This window comes from Equus przewalskii, chromosome 4 (assembly GCF_037783145.1).
Source record: "Equus przewalskii isolate Varuska chromosome 4, EquPr2, whole genome shotgun sequence".
NCBI lineage: Eukaryota > Metazoa > Chordata > Mammalia > Perissodactyla > Equidae > Equus > Equus przewalskii.
The window spans coordinates 62,923,486-62,939,425 of record NC_091834.1 but is presented as its reverse complement, the minus strand read 5'-3'; the positions used below and the strand labels follow the sequence as shown (position 1 = coordinate 62,939,425).

Here is a 15,940-nt window from a genome sequence, read left to right as displayed (position 1 = left end):
TTTTTTTAATACCACAATGAATAACGCCACTTCCTCCTTGGTATCTTTCTATGCCATTTTTACCCGAGAGACAAGGAATATGATCTTTTGAAGTTAAGCAGTCTTTAAAACACGTACAAACACAACCATCTTTTCATTCCCTTCATCACTTTTCTGTTATCATTCTCTAACAAACTTAAATTTTGCCAATAAAAGTCTTCTAAATTGTTACATTTTCTGTGAAGAGCAAGCAACGAAATGCTTCGTTACCCAGTGGTAGCAATCAGTATTTTTAATACCTTAGGCATTTCAAATAACTGTTCACTAACACATTATGACATCATTGCCTTCCAGTGTTTGCTCTCATTAAATAATTCTGTTTCTATTTTGTTCCCTTGCCTTCAATACACAGACTGCAAATGTTCCATTAGTTCTCGTTCATCATTTCAGCGAAGCAGCTTAAAAATGACTTTGTATTTGCTCGGTAAATACACTTTCTCTTATTGCAATTACCCTGGAGAGAGGTCACTCTCACCAAAAGGCAAGATCTGGACAGGATCAAATAGCAAAACCGAAGCTCAACGGGAAGGGGGGACAGAGTCAGTACGCCACGCTAATACCCCGAATTCCAGGGCTTCCACAGATAAACAAAGGAAGTTGATTTCCCCACGGCGCCGCGAGTGCTTTAACCAACCTGAGGCATCCGTGTGGAAGCCCACCGAGCTCATCACTTTGGAAACGCAGTCCAAGTGCTGAATTTTTCTAAAGGCTTCCATGATAGGCGGACACCCAGAAAGTCAATGGAAACAGATGGATGGGGAAGAGAGTGGGGCCGATCTTTGATTCCTTCTTCCCACTACATCCAAGAAGCTAAACACCTACCAGCCCCAACATACCAACACTCAGCTCCTCCGCCGCTCAGAATACAATTTCCGGGGGCAGGAGAGAGAAGGGAGTGTGGGGGATGGACTTCAGGGAGGGCGAGTTCGAGAAGCTGGAGAGAGGAGTCCAGTCCGGAGGCGACGAGCCGCGCCGAGGGGAGTGGGCGCGGCGGCGCGCGAGCACCCGACCGGCCAGGGGTGGGCTCGGGCCCTTGCTCACCTGGCAACCCTTCTTGTGGTGGAAGCCGACCACCACGATGTGCAGAACGGGCCCCCGCGGGGCGCCGTCGCCGCCCCGCCCGGCCTTCTCCATGGGCAGCCGCCGCGGGCCCGCACGACGACGACTTTAACCGCCAAGGGCGGCGGGCCGGGCGACCCCGCGGTCCCCCAGGAGGACGGCGAGCGGCGGCTTCCAGGTGTCAGCGAGGGCGCCGCATGAGGGCCGCGCAGAGGGCCCGGAGGAGGCCGAGGCTCCCGCAGCTCCGCGCCGCCCCCCGGCGCCGCGGCCACGCTTCCCTCATCCGCTTCCGCTGCTTCCGGGCTGTCACCTGATGCGGCGGCCGCCGCCGGCGAGGCGGGGCTGGGCAGGACCCGGAGGGGACCTGACGGGGCGGGGCCTGGGGAGAGGGGCGGGGTCTCTCGGGGGCGGGGCCCGTGGGCGGGGCCTGTGGGGCCTCCTCGCGCACCTGTCTCCTGGTACCCCGGTGCGGCCTCGACCCGCTTCTGCCCTCTACTTCCTCCTTAAAATCTCCGTCGTTTCCCTCTTCTTTCCTCATATTTTTCCTTTTTTTTTTTTTAAACGTCTTTTCCCTTCACTCTCAGTAACGAATTCCTTCACTTCCTTTCTTTCGCATCTCTGGCCTAGGGTCTCTCTGCCCTTTACTCTTAAATATTTGCTAAGCCGGAGGCATATTGGTGCGGCTCTGTATCTGTGCATTCAGCTTTTAAATTACTTGCTTACCCACGGTTGCTTCGTTCTGGGTTTTATTTTCTTGTGTAAATATTATGTATAGGAGTTTGGAAGCGTTTTAAGGCCTCAAGCAGTATATCCTTGACAATAAAGGTAGTTTACAGAGAGATCTTTAAAATTATTGTCCAAGTCTTGCTATTTTTAAAAAATATTTTTGGGGGCAGAACGGTGGCGGAGCGGTTAAGTTCGCACGTCCCGCTTTGTGGCCCTGGGGTCACGGGTTTGGATCCTGGGTGAGGACATGGCACTGCTTGGCACACCATGCTGTGGGAGGCATCCCACACAGAAAGTAGAGCAAGATGGGCATGGATGTTAGCACAGGGCCAGTCTTCCTCAGCAAAAAGAGGAGGATTGGCAGCAGTTAGCTCAGGGCTAATCTTCCTCAAAAAAAATTTGTTTTTCATTTTGTCTTTTCCTGGGTTTAGTACTCTCGTCAGCACGAAATATATGGGATCTGTTGGTATCAGGGTTTTTAATTCCTTAAATTCCTTACTCATTGTACTACAATTTTTTTAAAAAAGCATTGAATCTCTTCCTATGTCAATTTAAAGTGAATAGTGGAAATCCTAACAGATTTAATAAGTCTTATCCAGGGCAGCTTTGGGATAAACTAACGGATAGCGGCCTGCTTTAAATAGAATTCCAGATTACTGTAATAACTGACTGTGAAGTTTACCATTGCTAGTTGCACATCCCTTAGTTTAGACAACCTTAGCAGTTATTATTTTCCATTCCTGGTCTTGAAGTTTAATGACCTGCCTTACAATCTAAGTATAGCTGAGAAAAACAGTAGGCTTCCTATAATCAAGTTTAGTTTCTATGATTCAGTAGAACTGTTTTAATGCTAATAAAAATACTGTAAAAATTTTTCAAGACGTTACCATTTCTTTTCTGTATTACAAAATTCTTGGCATAGGCTCAGAACGTGTGTGAAACTATATTATTCCCTCTATGCAGGATATATTGTTTTTTTCTATCTGCCTTGACATTTTCCACAATAGCCATAGCTAAAATTAAAATCTAAGTGAACATCTTTTAAAAAATATGTTAAGGACAGGGCATCTTAGAATTCTATATCTACAGTGAACACCAATTGCTTAATTCATTGTGCAGGAGACCCAGTAGTAGCTTTATAAAAATCTGTGTCACTTTGCATCCTAGAGCTTCCAACTAAGATGAAATCATTTATTCATAACTATTATGTTGCTTAAATGTTTAAAATATATATCACTTAGGGGCCAGCCTGGTGGTGCAGCGGTTAAGTGCACACGTTCTGCTTCGGAGGCTCAGGGTTCACCGGTTCAGATCCCGGGTGCAGACATGGCACCGCTTGGTAAAGCCATGCTGTGGTAGGCGTCCCACATATAAAATAGAGGAAGATGGGCACCAATGTTAGCTCAGGGCCAGTCTTCCTCAGCAAAAAGAGTAGGATTGGCAGCAGATATTAGCTCAGGGCTGATCTTCCTCAAAAAAAAAAAAAAGATATTGTCTACAAGGACAAATATCTGTTGCGGAAAAAAAATAAATTTCTCCTTTATTTTAAAAAGTGTTGAAAGGAGATTATTAAGATTGGAAACAACAATTTCAGACAACATAATACTTTTGGAACATTATTTTGAAAGGAAAGTTTTATTTGTATTTTTATGATGACATTTGTCTCCCAGGAAAAAATTAGAAATTCTTTTCTGAATATATAATACACTGAAGAGCCTCTTCTAGTTACATGTATTTTATGATGACTTGTAAATTCTGTTTCATGTCTGCGCTGTAAGAGCTAAAGGGAGAAAAACCCTGGAGACAGAGCTATGACATGTTTTCTAGTTCATTAAAAATGAACTCTCTATCTGGAATTGGCCCCTTGTTTCTTTTTGCATCTTGCCTCAGGAAAGAAAACGATAAAACCACTCCCTTCCTGCAATCCCCATTAACTCTACTGTGTAAATGAACTATATATCTTTTTTCAGAGTGTAAAGAGACTTTCTTTATTCTTCATCAATAGTATTGAAAATTGCTACCGTACATTTTGTTTTTGTAATGGAAACCAAAGTACTGACTTTCTTAAAACCATGTTTTTCTGAACTTTAAACTCTATCAAGTAGCAATAATGCCTTGAATTTGGTCTCTACCCTTATTATGGTATGGAAAAAATAAAACAAGGATAGAAATAGAAAAGAAAAACCAGGAAAAGAAAACGGCTTCACAAACAAATCTGGCATTACTTTGCCTTTAGAATCTTATGAAGATTAAGGAGGATGTTGATGGGTATGAATGATATAGTAAGAATCAATTTAAAGAACATTCATTAAACCCTACAGTACACCTGGAACTGTAATAGGCACAGAGCAGCAACAACAACAAGAATTAAAAAGAAAGAGGAGAGTTGGAGAGAGAGAGAGAGAAAGAAAGAAATTGCTGTCTTAAAGTGGCTTATATCTTATTATAAAAATAAGATAAACATGAAACAAGCTAGCAATGCTAGATTTTGTAGCACCTACTCCAAGCCAATCATCATGTTAAGTATTAGGAAACACAGATAAATAAGCAATAACAGCTCACATTTAATGAGTAAGCACTATGTGCCAGTCCTCTGCTAACTACTTTTCATGGATTATCTCATTTAATCTTCACAACAATCCTATAAGTAGATGCTATTATCCAATGGGTAAATTGAGAACTAAGAAGGTTAAATAACTTGCCCAAGGTCAAATAACTAGAAGGAAGTGTGGTGGAGATGAGATTTGGACCAAAGTAAATTAACTTCAGAACCAATGGATTTAATCACTATATTGCTTCCCCAAATTCTTGACTTTCAGCAACTCACAGTCTTTTTCAGGGAGAGGTAATCCCCTGGATAGATAATTATAAGAGAATACCTTGAGAGCATTCTGAGAGCTATTAACATTCTTGCAGGATAATGAGAAAGCTCACCAAGTCTGCAAGTCGGAGAAGCTTCACAAAGATGGTCACATTTGAGCAAGGTCTTGAAAGATGAGCACGATTTATAAGAACTTGGGGGCAGAGCATCCTAGTGCAATAAAGTAAAATCACTAAGGACGGGAGTTATTAAACAAAAACGTTTGGGAAGGGAAGGGTTTGATGCTAAACTTAGTGCAAGTACGTAAGATTTAAATTAAAGTGCAAGAGATGTTTGGAGGTGGGCACATACCAACTGCATACAGTATTCCCTCTACTTGGAATGCTCCTCCTGCCCCTTTTCTGCCTATCCAATTCTTACTCATGCTCCAAGACTAGACTCCTGTCAATTCTTTGTGAAGTTTCCCAAGCTATCTATGTAGCCAGTGGGCAAATTATTTAACCTCTGAGTATGAGGAACTTCATCCTAACATCCGTCTCAAAGAATAGTCATAAAGATTAGGAATAAGTGTGTTTGTAAATTTCCTGGAACACAGTAGGTGCTCCATTTTTAAATATGCAAAAAAGCCAGGATTGGCTTTGTATTTAGAAGGAGGCTGAATGCTTTGGGGCTTCTGAACCTCCTCACTGATGTTTACCTTAAAGCCTAGCTACTTCTCTAGGATTCTTGAAGCTAAAAAAGGTCTTTTTGCTTTATAGATTAAATTTTATGTGCCTTGTACATAATGTTTATTAGTTGTCTTTCTCTCCCATTCATCCATAAGATCCTTCAAGGGCAGAAGACCTTTTAGTTCTGTTCTGTACACTGTTTTATACTGAGCAAAATGCCAGACAAACAGTGTGCAATTAATACATACTTGTTCAGTGAGTGAATGATGGGTTCTTTACAACCGTTTGTTGTGTGGATGAATGATGTTCTTTCCGGCCTCTGCTGTTTAGACTCTTTAGCTTTAAGTTCCTAGGATACAAACAGAAAACAGACGAAGGAAGAGAATTTGCTTTCTATTCTTTTCAAAACGAAAGTGCCAAAGCATTAAGCTTTCTTAAGTGTGATGACGTTAACAGAGAGTGACATCTGGTGGTTGCCTGTTAGACAATGTTTGTTGAAGAAACACTGAATACAAAGTCTATAACGGACTCCTAGATATAAGAAGAACGATGAATTAAACAAAGTAGTAGAAAATAAAAAGAAAACATACTTTATTTTTAAATGCATTTTTATTTTCTTAAAATTTTTTTTTAAAGATTATCACCTGAGCTAATCAACTGTTGCCAATCTTTTTTCTTTTTTCTGCTTTTTCTCCCCAAACACCCCCAGTACATAGTTGTATACTTCAGTTGCGGGCCCTTCTAGTTGTGGTATGTGGGACACCGCCTCAACGTGGCCTGATGGGTGGTGCCATGTCCGCGCCCTCCAAGCTGGTGAAACCCTGGGCCGCGCAAGCAGAGCGTGCCAACTTAACCACTCGGCCATGGGGCCAGCCCTAAACAAAATTTTTAATTAATTTTTTTAATTGAGATTTATAATAGTTCACATCATTGTGAAATTTCAGTTGTACATTATTTCTTGTCTGTCACCATGTTCCCCTTCACCTCCTGTGCCCACCCTCCACCCCCCATCCCCCTGGTAAACACTGAACTGTTTTCCTTGACCATGTGAAGAAAACACACTTTAAATCCCCACCCTGGAAGTTTTAAAAAAATGCTGGTTGTGGATTTTCAATCCACTGGACTTTTAAAAGAAGCTGTAGATTCTTTAAGGAAATGAATGAGTTTTACGAAAATTGCAACACAGGGAATTGGTGGCGGGAAAAACAAATTGATTTACACTAGTCTTAAGAGCCTCTTGCCTTGGGAGAGGACTCACCTCAAATGGGAAAATAAGACAGACTCAAAGTTTTCCTATTTTGCAAAATCTTCCGGGTTAGAGGAAGAATTTATTCACAAGGCAGAATATCTTTAACGTCTCTCGAAAATTGCGAGGGGAGAGTGAGCAACTGTCGAGACAGTACAACGTTCAGCGGACAGAAAGATTCCCCGGGCTCTCACTGCCAGGGAAAGAAGCGACTGGGCGCGATCCACGTGGCCTGGCCCGATCGCACGCTCGGCCTCAGATTGGTCGAGCCTGTCCGGACTGCAGAAAAAAGCGGAAGCGCGCTCTTTGAAACTCGCCGTCGTAACGTCGATGGACGCAGGCCACTTCCGGCGTAGCCATGGCGGCTAACGCGACCACTAACCCGTCGCAGCTGCTGCCTCTAGGTAATGGTAGTCCTGTGGGGAGCGGGGACGCGGATCCGAAGCTTGGGGTTGGGGGCCGAGGGGCTGCAGGGAGGCTGCCCCTGGCAGAGTATTAGGAAGATGTGTCGGACCCGCTGCTTTCCACCTCCGCGGCTCGTCTTTGGGTTCCAAGTGTCTGCGGCCGCAGGCTGCCCGTGTCTCCTCGGCGTGGTAGGATTCCTTGAGCCAGGGACTTGTGATTCCTGAAACCAAACCGTCACCAGAAAAGGTCCACACTTAGTGAATGCGTCGTGGGCCGCCTTTGTTGTGAGCTCACCTCTACAGACGTGGCTAGCCGTCCCGCTCCTCAACCTAGCGTTTAAATTCCCCAGATTGGACCCTGTCGTATATCTGGCCAGTTATTGAGAGAAGCACCGGGGTCTGGAATGAGCCTTAGAAGAAGAATCTGGAACTAGTTCTATTTGTCAGTCATTCATGCAGCAAACAGTTATTGAGCATCTATGCACCATACGACGTGGCTGGGCACTATTCAAATTTAAATTACGGCCATTGCCTGCCAATAGCACACAAACCAGTGGAGGAGATAGGATACTGGACAAAAACATCATACCAAAGGACGCTAAGGCTGCTAAAAAGATGTTCAAGCTGCTATCAGACAGAGGATAGACTTCTCAGGGTGAGGGAGGTGGTGACAAGAAGGAATCTCTGGTGGCGACAAGTTATGCCTCTCTCTCCCTGAGGTTTTGTAGCTGAAGAGTGAGTTAGCGAATGTGGCCGTGATTGAAAAGTTTTTCCTTCATTCGACAGACTTTTTTTGAATGCCCAGCATATGCCAGGTACTGCCCATTGGGGATACAGTGATCTGCCCTCATGGAGCTTAGAGTCTAGAGGGCGAGTCATATGTTAATCTAAAATAATATAAAAACACAGCCATGATAATTTGCTGCCAAAGGTAAGTGGAGAACAGGGAAAATTTGTTAATGTAATGATTGAACAGAGATATGTAGTCTAAGATCTAAAGCTTTTGAATAAATTCTTTTCCTGGTTTGTGTTTCTCCGTTTGTGAGTAATAAGTGTCAGTAGGCACTCAAATATTTGTGAAAGTAATGAGTGGGTAAAATAATCTTTTCCGTCTTTCCTCCTTTTCCTTTCTTTAAAAAAATGTATCTACAGAGCTTGTGGACAAGTGTATAGGATCAAGAATTCACATTGTGATGAAGAGTGATAAGGAAATTGTTGGCACGCTTCTAGGATTTGATGACTTTGTCAGTATCCTTTTAAAAGGTGGTGGTGATATGGGTTTTTCTTCAGTATTTAAGAACAGAAGAACTATAGACAGTCGGTACTTACTAATTATTACAGTAAGAATCAATTTATTCTCAGGGAAGTTGTAATGTGTTTTAAAAGGTGTTTGTACTGAAAGATTAAGTTCCTACCAATCACAAGCATTTTGAATTTGAGTCATTGTGTTAAATGTTATGATTAAAACTGAACAAAGGCAGAAGCCAGAGTAAATTCAACCTGGTATATTTTCTTAACACCAAATTTCAGATATGGTACTGGAAGATGTCACTGAGTTGTGAGTAGTGTTAAAAATTAAAGAATTGGGGTGGGGGTAATCTCTCGCTTTTTAATTTAAGGCAGTTTTAGTATTATTGAGGCAGTAAAATGATGCATGCAAAAACATTGTCTGTTGGAATTACCTTAAAATAGAAATTTTATCTACTGACACTAGTAATTGGATTGGAGGGTTATTACCTCAATGTAATTATTGCTAAACTGGTAGGGAATTAGTGGAGGCAAAACTTTAAGGTAAAAGATACTGAAAAACAGCCAAGAATCTTAGGGCTCAGGTCACATCAGGGAACTGATAGTAAGATCATTTACTGCTTTTAATTAAATTAATTGCTCTGTAATTTATGTATAATATAAAATGTAGATGATGAGTCACTTATATTAGTTATAAAGATCACAACCAATATCTTCACTTTCAGAATTGAATTGAATACAGATTGGGTTTAATGGGTAGGAATCAGTAATAAGTAATAGGAAAAAGAATGAGGGAAGTAAGCATTTCATATTTGATCTCCTTGGCAAGTTTCAGCTTTTATGAAGATCAGCCCTAGTAGATGTGAATCTTAGGGCGGTCAGTCCACTCTGTTGCCTTTGGGGAAGAGTATACATCACCCAGTGGATAACCTTTGTCTCTGAAAACTGTTGACCTAATTGCCTGACCTCACATTCATTTATATACAATAATTAATCTTTCCAGGGATCAAAATGTTGGCTTTGATTATCACTGTTTATCCTGACTCTTTTTTATCTATTCATTTAGTGAAATCACACCAGAAGGAAGAAGGATTACTAAATTAGATCAGATTTTGCTAAATGGCAATAATATAACAATGGTAAGACAGTAAACCTGATTTTATTTAGATGTTAAACCATTTTTTGGGTCAGGACTTACAGAACTAACTTGCTGGATGAAATGTTCACGGCCCAGTGGTGCCTGAGATGGGGAAGTGGTGCTCTGGTGGTCAGGCTCTAAAGCTGAGCTGTTGAAGGTGACATTGGGCCTAAAGATTAGTTTGTGCTTTTTAGTATTTCATTTTATTTTTTTTATTGTTGAGACACTAAATGTTAATTGATCGTGTTGGAATTATAAACAGCAGTGACATGGAGAAAATGGGGATGTGGAGGAGGGGCTGAGGGGCAGAAGTGGCTTTGGTCAATGAGGAGCTCTCAGTAAGGGTTTTTAGAGGATGTAGTGGTGGTGTTATTAAACTTTTTCCTCCTTTGCAGCTGGTTCCTGGAGGAGAAGGCCCTGAAGTATGAATGGATTTCCTTGACTTATGCTGGATTCTGTTTTGTCTTATAAGGACAACAAAATAGAAAATTTTTTTTTAACCTTTTAATGTTTGGATTCTATGAAGCTAAGTTTCCCGTTAAAGGGAAATGCTTTGAAGATGCATTGTAAATGCCCATTTTTTAAGTTAATCATGATTGTCTTGGAGAAAGAAGAACAGTTCGTTCTTTGAAGACTAAAATAAAGGTGTTTTTGGTTAACTGTCAATTTGTTTATTATACTGCAATATCCAGTGGAACAAAGCTTGTAGTTATTTTGTCGCTTGCTTTCCTGTCATTTTACTCCTATTTGCTTCCTGATTTACTTCATCATTCGATTCTCAAACAACAATTGTTCCAAACAAAATGATGAACTTTGCTTTTGAACAGGTGCATTTAAAAAACCTGTAATGATTACTTAGAAAATTCAGTTCAAACTCTGATGCTTTGAAATGAGGACTTTTCCACTGAACTCAAGTCCCATTAACGCTTATTAAAAACAAACAAGAAAAATACCCAGGTAATGTATACACATTATAGAAGTGAAGATAAGTCAAAAGGAAAATATTCATCACACTCTGCTGTATATCCTTTTAGACTTTCTCAGTACAGTCTTGGTACACATTTTACTTTTACAAAACTTACTCATCCCGAATATACTGTTTTGTAGCCTCCATTTAAGACTTTTTGAATTTGAATGGTGAACATCTTTCCATGTCAAATATTTCAGCAACATTAATACAGGCATAGTATTCCATTAAGTGGATTTATAATAACTTATTTAGCTTATTCTTATGGGTCACTAAGTCCAACTAAGTCTATACATTTTTATTTTTCTTAGAATAAGTTCATAAATGTGTCAGGTCAATTCTATTGTCATGTTGCCAACAAAAAATTTGTACCAACCTACACTTCGTTGTTGTTGTTGAGGAAGATTGGCCCTGAGCTAACAACTGTTGCCAGTCTTCCTCTATTTTGTATGTGGGATGCTGCCACAGCATGGCTTGATGAACGGTGTTTAGGTCCATGCCCGGGATCCAAACCCATGAATGCCGGGCCACCAAAGTGGAGTGTGCAAACTTAAGCACTGTGTCACCGGGTTGGCCCCTCAACCTACACTTGCTGGCAGTTTTTCATAGTACCATTTACATGCTTACCAACATTGGCTATATTCTCTCTTCTCCTGTCTTTGCCATTGTGATAGGCAAAACCTCACATGTTAGAAATTTTCTTTATTAATTTTGAACTCATTTATATTTTGTGAATTAGTTGTGTGAGGCTTTTGCCATTGAGACGTTTGTGTTTTCCTTACTGATTTGTTAGAATTCTTAGTAGGTTACTCTTGAATTTTGCAGATAACTCCCCTAGTATGTAGTTTGCCTGTCAGTGGTACTTTTTTTCACATAAATAATGTATTTTTGTGTAGTCATTGGTTGGTCTCCTCTTTTATGGTTTTTGTCTATGGTACACAGGTGGTGGATCAGGAAGACTGTCTTTGCTCTGATTATATGTATTTTTGGTACTATATATTTTGTTTCATATAAATCTTGAATCCGTCTTCAATTTTCGTGTTTCCACGTGAAAAAAGGGCTCAACTTTATTTTCCAAAAAACAAAGCACTGATGTATGGTCTTTTTTGACTTTCATGGTGTAAGTACTCCTTCTGTGGCTGGTTTCATGCTGCCAAGGGTATAACAGCTGGCCTGCAGACTTCCTAAAGAGTGAAGAGTTGGTTCTCAGGAGCCAGTAGGAGCCTGTTACTCCAGCCACTGCCTCTGACCCTTGTTGGGGTGGCAGGGGAATGCTTTCCCTCCTCTTGTTTCTTTCCCTTTGGAGGGAGGTTAAATGATGTAATGATACTACACTTTTTCTACCCTTTTACTCATCCTCTGGGAGCTGGGTAGTCATGCTCAGCTCTTACTGTTTTTCCATCTAGGAGTTAGTAGCCTGCAGGGAGCACATGTTAATTCCAGCATGCTATGAGTTTTAGAGGAGCCTGACCTCACTTAGGGAGGCGTACAGTTACCTAGTCTGTGGCTGGGTGGATGAGTTCACTCTGGGGTTCAGTAAGAGGAAGTTCACTTGCCTACAGATAAGCTGTCTCTTAATCTGGTCTTTAGCAGTAATAAAGATGATGATATGACTCTCATTTGCTTACACTCTTGCCTTCTATCACAATTCGTTTAGATTGGGTACTATTCTAAATAAGGGTTTCTTAACCTTGGCACTATTGACATTTTTGTCTGGATAATTCTTAGTTGTGTGGTCCCTCCTGTGCATTGTAGAATGTTTAGCAGCATCTCTGGCCTCTACCCACAAGACGCCAGTGGCATCCTTCCTTTTCTTCCCTGCTTCCCCCAGATATTGCCAAATGTCCCTTGAAGGCAAAACAATCACCTGTGGTTGAGAACAACTGTTCTAAATAATAGGGATGCTATTTACTGGACCCTCCAAAATCTAATATTTGGTGTATGGGCGAGGAGCATTGGATCTAGACCATGAGTAAAAATTAGGGAGAAAATGCTGCGATTGAGGATTCCAGCAGGGTAATATGGTTGGTTTAAAGTTGAAATGATGTATTTGGTGCTAACCATATAGGGTTTTCACTTTGGCAGGTTGCTGGTGAGTGTCTCTTTATAGAGGTGGTGTTTCATTTCCATAGAGGTAGGGCTGTATGTGCTGGGCCCTAAAGCAAAAGTGTGGCCTCCGGAAAAGTGAGACCAGAAAAGGTGGAAGCTATGCTGGCATTGGTGACTTGATCAGTTTTTCTCAAACTTTGGTTTGAAAACTGGTATCAGAATCACTTGGAGAGCTACTAAAGAATGCAGAGGCCCAGGCCCACTGAAGTAGGATAGGGCCTCCGGCCTTTGTATTTTTAGCAACTTGCCCAGTTCCCCAGATAATTCTGTTCCTTACCAAAGCCCTAGACCCACCACACTGGAGTGTAGGCTACTGCAGGTGTAGCTTTTTAAAGCAGGTATGACTGAAGCAAGGATTTGATAATAGACATGTGAATCTCTGTATAGATATTTTATACATTAGTGGATGGAACTGTATTTGCCACATTTAAACTGCAAGGCAACTAAGTTCTGTGTGTGCTGTAGAGCACTAGTGGAGTTCTAGTTTGAATTGTTAGTGCCAGGCCTTGGCAGGCAGTGATGCATCTCCTGCCCCAAGAGCCAGCCTTCGGTGTGGAACAACGAGGGACCCGTTGTGGGGCAACGTTGGATTCACATGGCTTGTCCTTAGGCTTGAGAGTCACTTCCCATCAGTGCAGTCTCAGTTTTGTTCTCGAGGGTTGATTTGTTGATTATACAAAGTGTAGTCGTGTCTTTAGATTTCAGGGTCCAAAATTGCACCTTCACCCCTAGAGATGAGGTGGGATTTTGCCAGTAGAGAAAAAAATGTGAGCCCTTATTATAGAGAGAATATGCCATCTTCTAGAATTGAAGGTGAGAAAAATTTCAGTGAAATTATTGTAAACCAAGGGAGGAAGGCCTGTGCTCGGGGCATTTTATTTTTCAAGTTTTATTTTGTAGCGGTTTCACATTTAATGAAGAAAAGTTGCAAGAATATCAGAAAGAGCTCTTACATACCCTCACAGAGACCCCACTCAAGTTTTTTGCCCCAGCCATGTCCACAGCGAAAGGATCCAGTCCTGGGTCATGCGCTGTACTCAGTTGTCATGTGTTTCTAGTCTCCTTCAATCTGGAAGAGTTCTTCAGTCTTCCCTTGACCTTCACGACCCCAGAATTTCTGAAGATTGCAGACTAGCCATTGTAGAGTGTCCTTCAATTTGGGTTTGCTTGATGTTTCCCCGTGAGTAGGCCCCAGGTTTATCGCAGGAGTAAAGCTATTCTTCCCAATGAGTCTCATCGGGTGGCACATAATATCGACGAGTTCCATTTCTGATGGTGTTAACTTTGAGCTTTGATGGGTGATGTTCAGCAGCAGTTTCTGTTCAGGAATCTGCTGGTGTGATTGTTCAGTTGAAACAAATGTAGAAAGGGGAGAAGTCTTACCCAGGAAAGAGATTGCCAGAGTTAAGCCACTTCATCAGCAACAAAAGCAGAAACCATGCAGCAGGACTAGACTAATATTCCTGTTGTTGAGTGAGGCCGTGTCACTGGACAAAGCCCACCTTAATGCAGCACTAAGGTACCCAAAACTCAAACTCATTTCCAAGGGTACATAGAAATTGGGAGGTTTAAAATATGTTGGATGAGGAAGACAGGCTGTCTCAAATAAGACCTGGTCTGTACCTGTGCAAATTTCTCAACTCTGCAAGAAAGCAATGTTATTGCGTATGCCAGTTGCTGAGAAAGAGAGGAGACTGTTTTCATAGATGGAATTTCCCCCAGATGTGGGCAACATAGTGCCATAATTAGCCTCTTAAGGTAACTAACCAACTGAATTAAATAAGCAATCCAGTTGAAGTTCTAAAGTCATGGGTTCTGAACAATTGGCAGAGACTGACAGGCATCCTGGCAAGGCCTAAACCTTCCCTTAGCTGCTTCTGAGTCTCTGCCATCGTCCTGAGCACTGCTAAGTTTTATGTTATAAGGGTATAATTTTACCTAGGAGAACCTTTTTAGGAGCTGTTGGGTGCACAACTGCATGAATATGCTAAACACCACTGAACTGTATGTTTTAAAACAGTGGATTTTATGGTACATGAATTATATCTCAACTTTTAAAAAAGCAAGACCTACTTGAATCATATCTAATGTAACTTCTAAGGCTTTAAAAGAAATACTGGCTGTGGCTGTTGAAAGGACCCTGCCCTCACCCAAGCGTCAAAGTCCCCTCTGGTTAAGATTGAACACAAGAATTTGGGGAAGGTTGTTTTTGATCTGGACTTTGGTCTTTTAACTCACAAAGACACGGAACTTTAGTTTTGGATTTTAATTGTAGTGGTCTTTAACATTTTGGATTTTTATTTGCAAGATTTAATTTGTGAACCTTGATTTCTCTCTGTAAATTTAATTATGGGAGGGGATGATATTTAAATTTGGGTGTCTCTAAGTTGTTGGCGTTTTATTGTCTAAACTTCTTTTGGCTTTGTTGACTTCTACTCAGACTTTAAGAGTAGGTTCTACCACTTCTCAATGCTTCTCCATGACAGATCATGGAGACCTCAGAGTGCTTTTCCATAATACTGTCTTGATAGCTGCTCCCTTCTAAAGAGAATAGCCCCAAACAGTTCATGCTGTGCAAAGTTCTGGTTTCCAGGGAAACAAATCCTGTTACACTGTTGGACCAGAAACTAGAGTCTGGGCCGTCACTACCACCACGAGCGCCACCATCATCTGAATAGCTTTTATTTTTTAATTCTATAAACTGATGTTAGGGATATTCAAGGATCTGGTTCTTGAGTTTTTGTGAACATGTGTTTTATTATCAATGAATTAATGATTTAATCAATACAAATGTAGAAACAAATGAAGAAAAAGACACTCAAATACAGACCAATGGTGAAGACTCGTGACATAGGAGTCATGGATGATGAAAGTACATGTCTGAAACTCTGAGGTCCAGCATGAAGTATTAGTCTTAGTATTAGCAAGGAATTAATCTATTCCTTCTATTGAAACTTTCTACAGAGAGATGCTAGGAGTATTCAAACATCATATTCTTGTATTGATTTTATAAATATAGATTTGTTATGAATTGAATAATGATAGAACCATTAAACTAATATAAATATATAAAGAAGAACAGACTGAAGCATTGTTTAACTATGAACATGTGTGGTGAGGCAAAAATGTATTTTTGATAAGCATTGAAAACAGTGGTGCCCATTAAGAAATAAGTGGGTAAAGGTCTCACCTCTTCAACTAAGGTTATGGAGATTCTGATAAGGAAGAGTCAATTTTATTGTTTTGTGGCAGTCTCAAGACAGAATTGTTCCTTTTGGGAAGATAAAATTGTATATATTAAGGAAAAATAATAAATGCCTAAATACTGAGTCAAAGAAGCATAGAAAGCCAGGATTAATGCTGATTAGGTGATTGTCTGAATATCTTGAGAGTTTGGTTGGCATGGTCAGTCGACCCTGAGTGCAGTGATGAAACTGGACTCTGGCTGTTAACAGGGAAGCTGGGAGGCAGAAACTCAGGGAGCTCCAGCATGGTCCTGCTGCTCTGTGAGTCTC

General features: G+C 41.1%; 2 protein-coding genes, 1 long non-coding RNA gene and 1 other non-coding gene across 6 annotated transcripts in view; 2 read left to right on the top strand and 2 right to left on the bottom strand.

The window, feature by feature from the left end:
• The window catches only part of AVL9 (AVL9 cell migration associated), a 55,389-nt gene extending 53,882 nt beyond the window's left edge, over positions 1 to 1,507 (bottom strand). For 2 of the 3 annotated variants that reach the window (XM_008542122.2, XM_070616198.1), the window contains exon 1: positions 1,081 to 1,507. In XM_008542122.2, coding sequence (XP_008540344.1) covers positions 1,081 to 1,173 — 93 coding nt within the window. In that variant the 5' untranslated portion in view covers positions 1,174 to 1,507. Of the gene's footprint in view, positions 1 to 673; positions 1,004 to 1,080 lie in introns of those variants that run through there. The other variant, XM_070616197.1, reaches the window with a different exon arrangement.
• An 819-nt stretch (positions 1,508 to 2,326) lies between these two features.
• LOC139082866 (uncharacterized) lies at positions 2,327 to 6,769 on the bottom strand. Its single transcript, XR_011539199.1, has 2 exons — positions 6,572 to 6,769; positions 2,327 to 5,662 (listed from the first exon to the last, which is right to left on the bottom strand). It is a non-coding gene; the product is annotated as an uncharacterized lncRNA (long non-coding RNA).
• LSM5 (LSM5 homolog, U6 small nuclear RNA and mRNA degradation associated) lies at positions 6,533 to 10,015 on the top strand. The gene is made up of 5 exons (XM_008542121.2): positions 6,533 to 6,963; positions 8,116 to 8,211; positions 8,494 to 8,521; positions 9,278 to 9,350; positions 9,745 to 10,015. Exons 1-5 carry the CDS (start codon positions 6,918 to 6,920, stop codon positions 9,775 to 9,777), a joined length of 276 nt encoding a protein of 91 aa, XP_008540343.1. The 5' UTR covers positions 6,533 to 6,917; the 3' UTR covers positions 9,778 to 10,015.
• Positions 10,016 to 15,250: 5,235 nt separating this feature from the next.
• On the top strand, positions 15,251 to 15,324 carry LOC139083159 (small nucleolar RNA SNORD113/SNORD114 family). The gene has a single exon (XR_011539726.1). It is a non-coding gene; the product is annotated as a small nucleolar RNA SNORD113/SNORD114 family (small nucleolar RNA).
• The last annotated feature ends 616 nt before the right edge of the window (positions 15,325 to 15,940 follow it).

Bases quoted from the DNA above. Each gene is read 5' to 3' on its own strand.
- LSM5 (XM_008542121.2), top strand. From the start codon at position 6,918: ATGGCGGCTAACGCGACCACTAACCCGTCGCAGCTGCTGCCTCTAG. The intron at 8,212-8,493 runs GTATCCTTTTAA...ACCAAATTTCAG, and splicing joins AGGATTTGATGACTTTGTCA to ATATGGTACTGGAAGATGTC. The intron at 8,522-9,277 runs GTGAGTAGTGTT...CTATTCATTTAG, and splicing joins CTGGAAGATGTCACTGAGTT to TGAAATCACACCAGAAGGAA.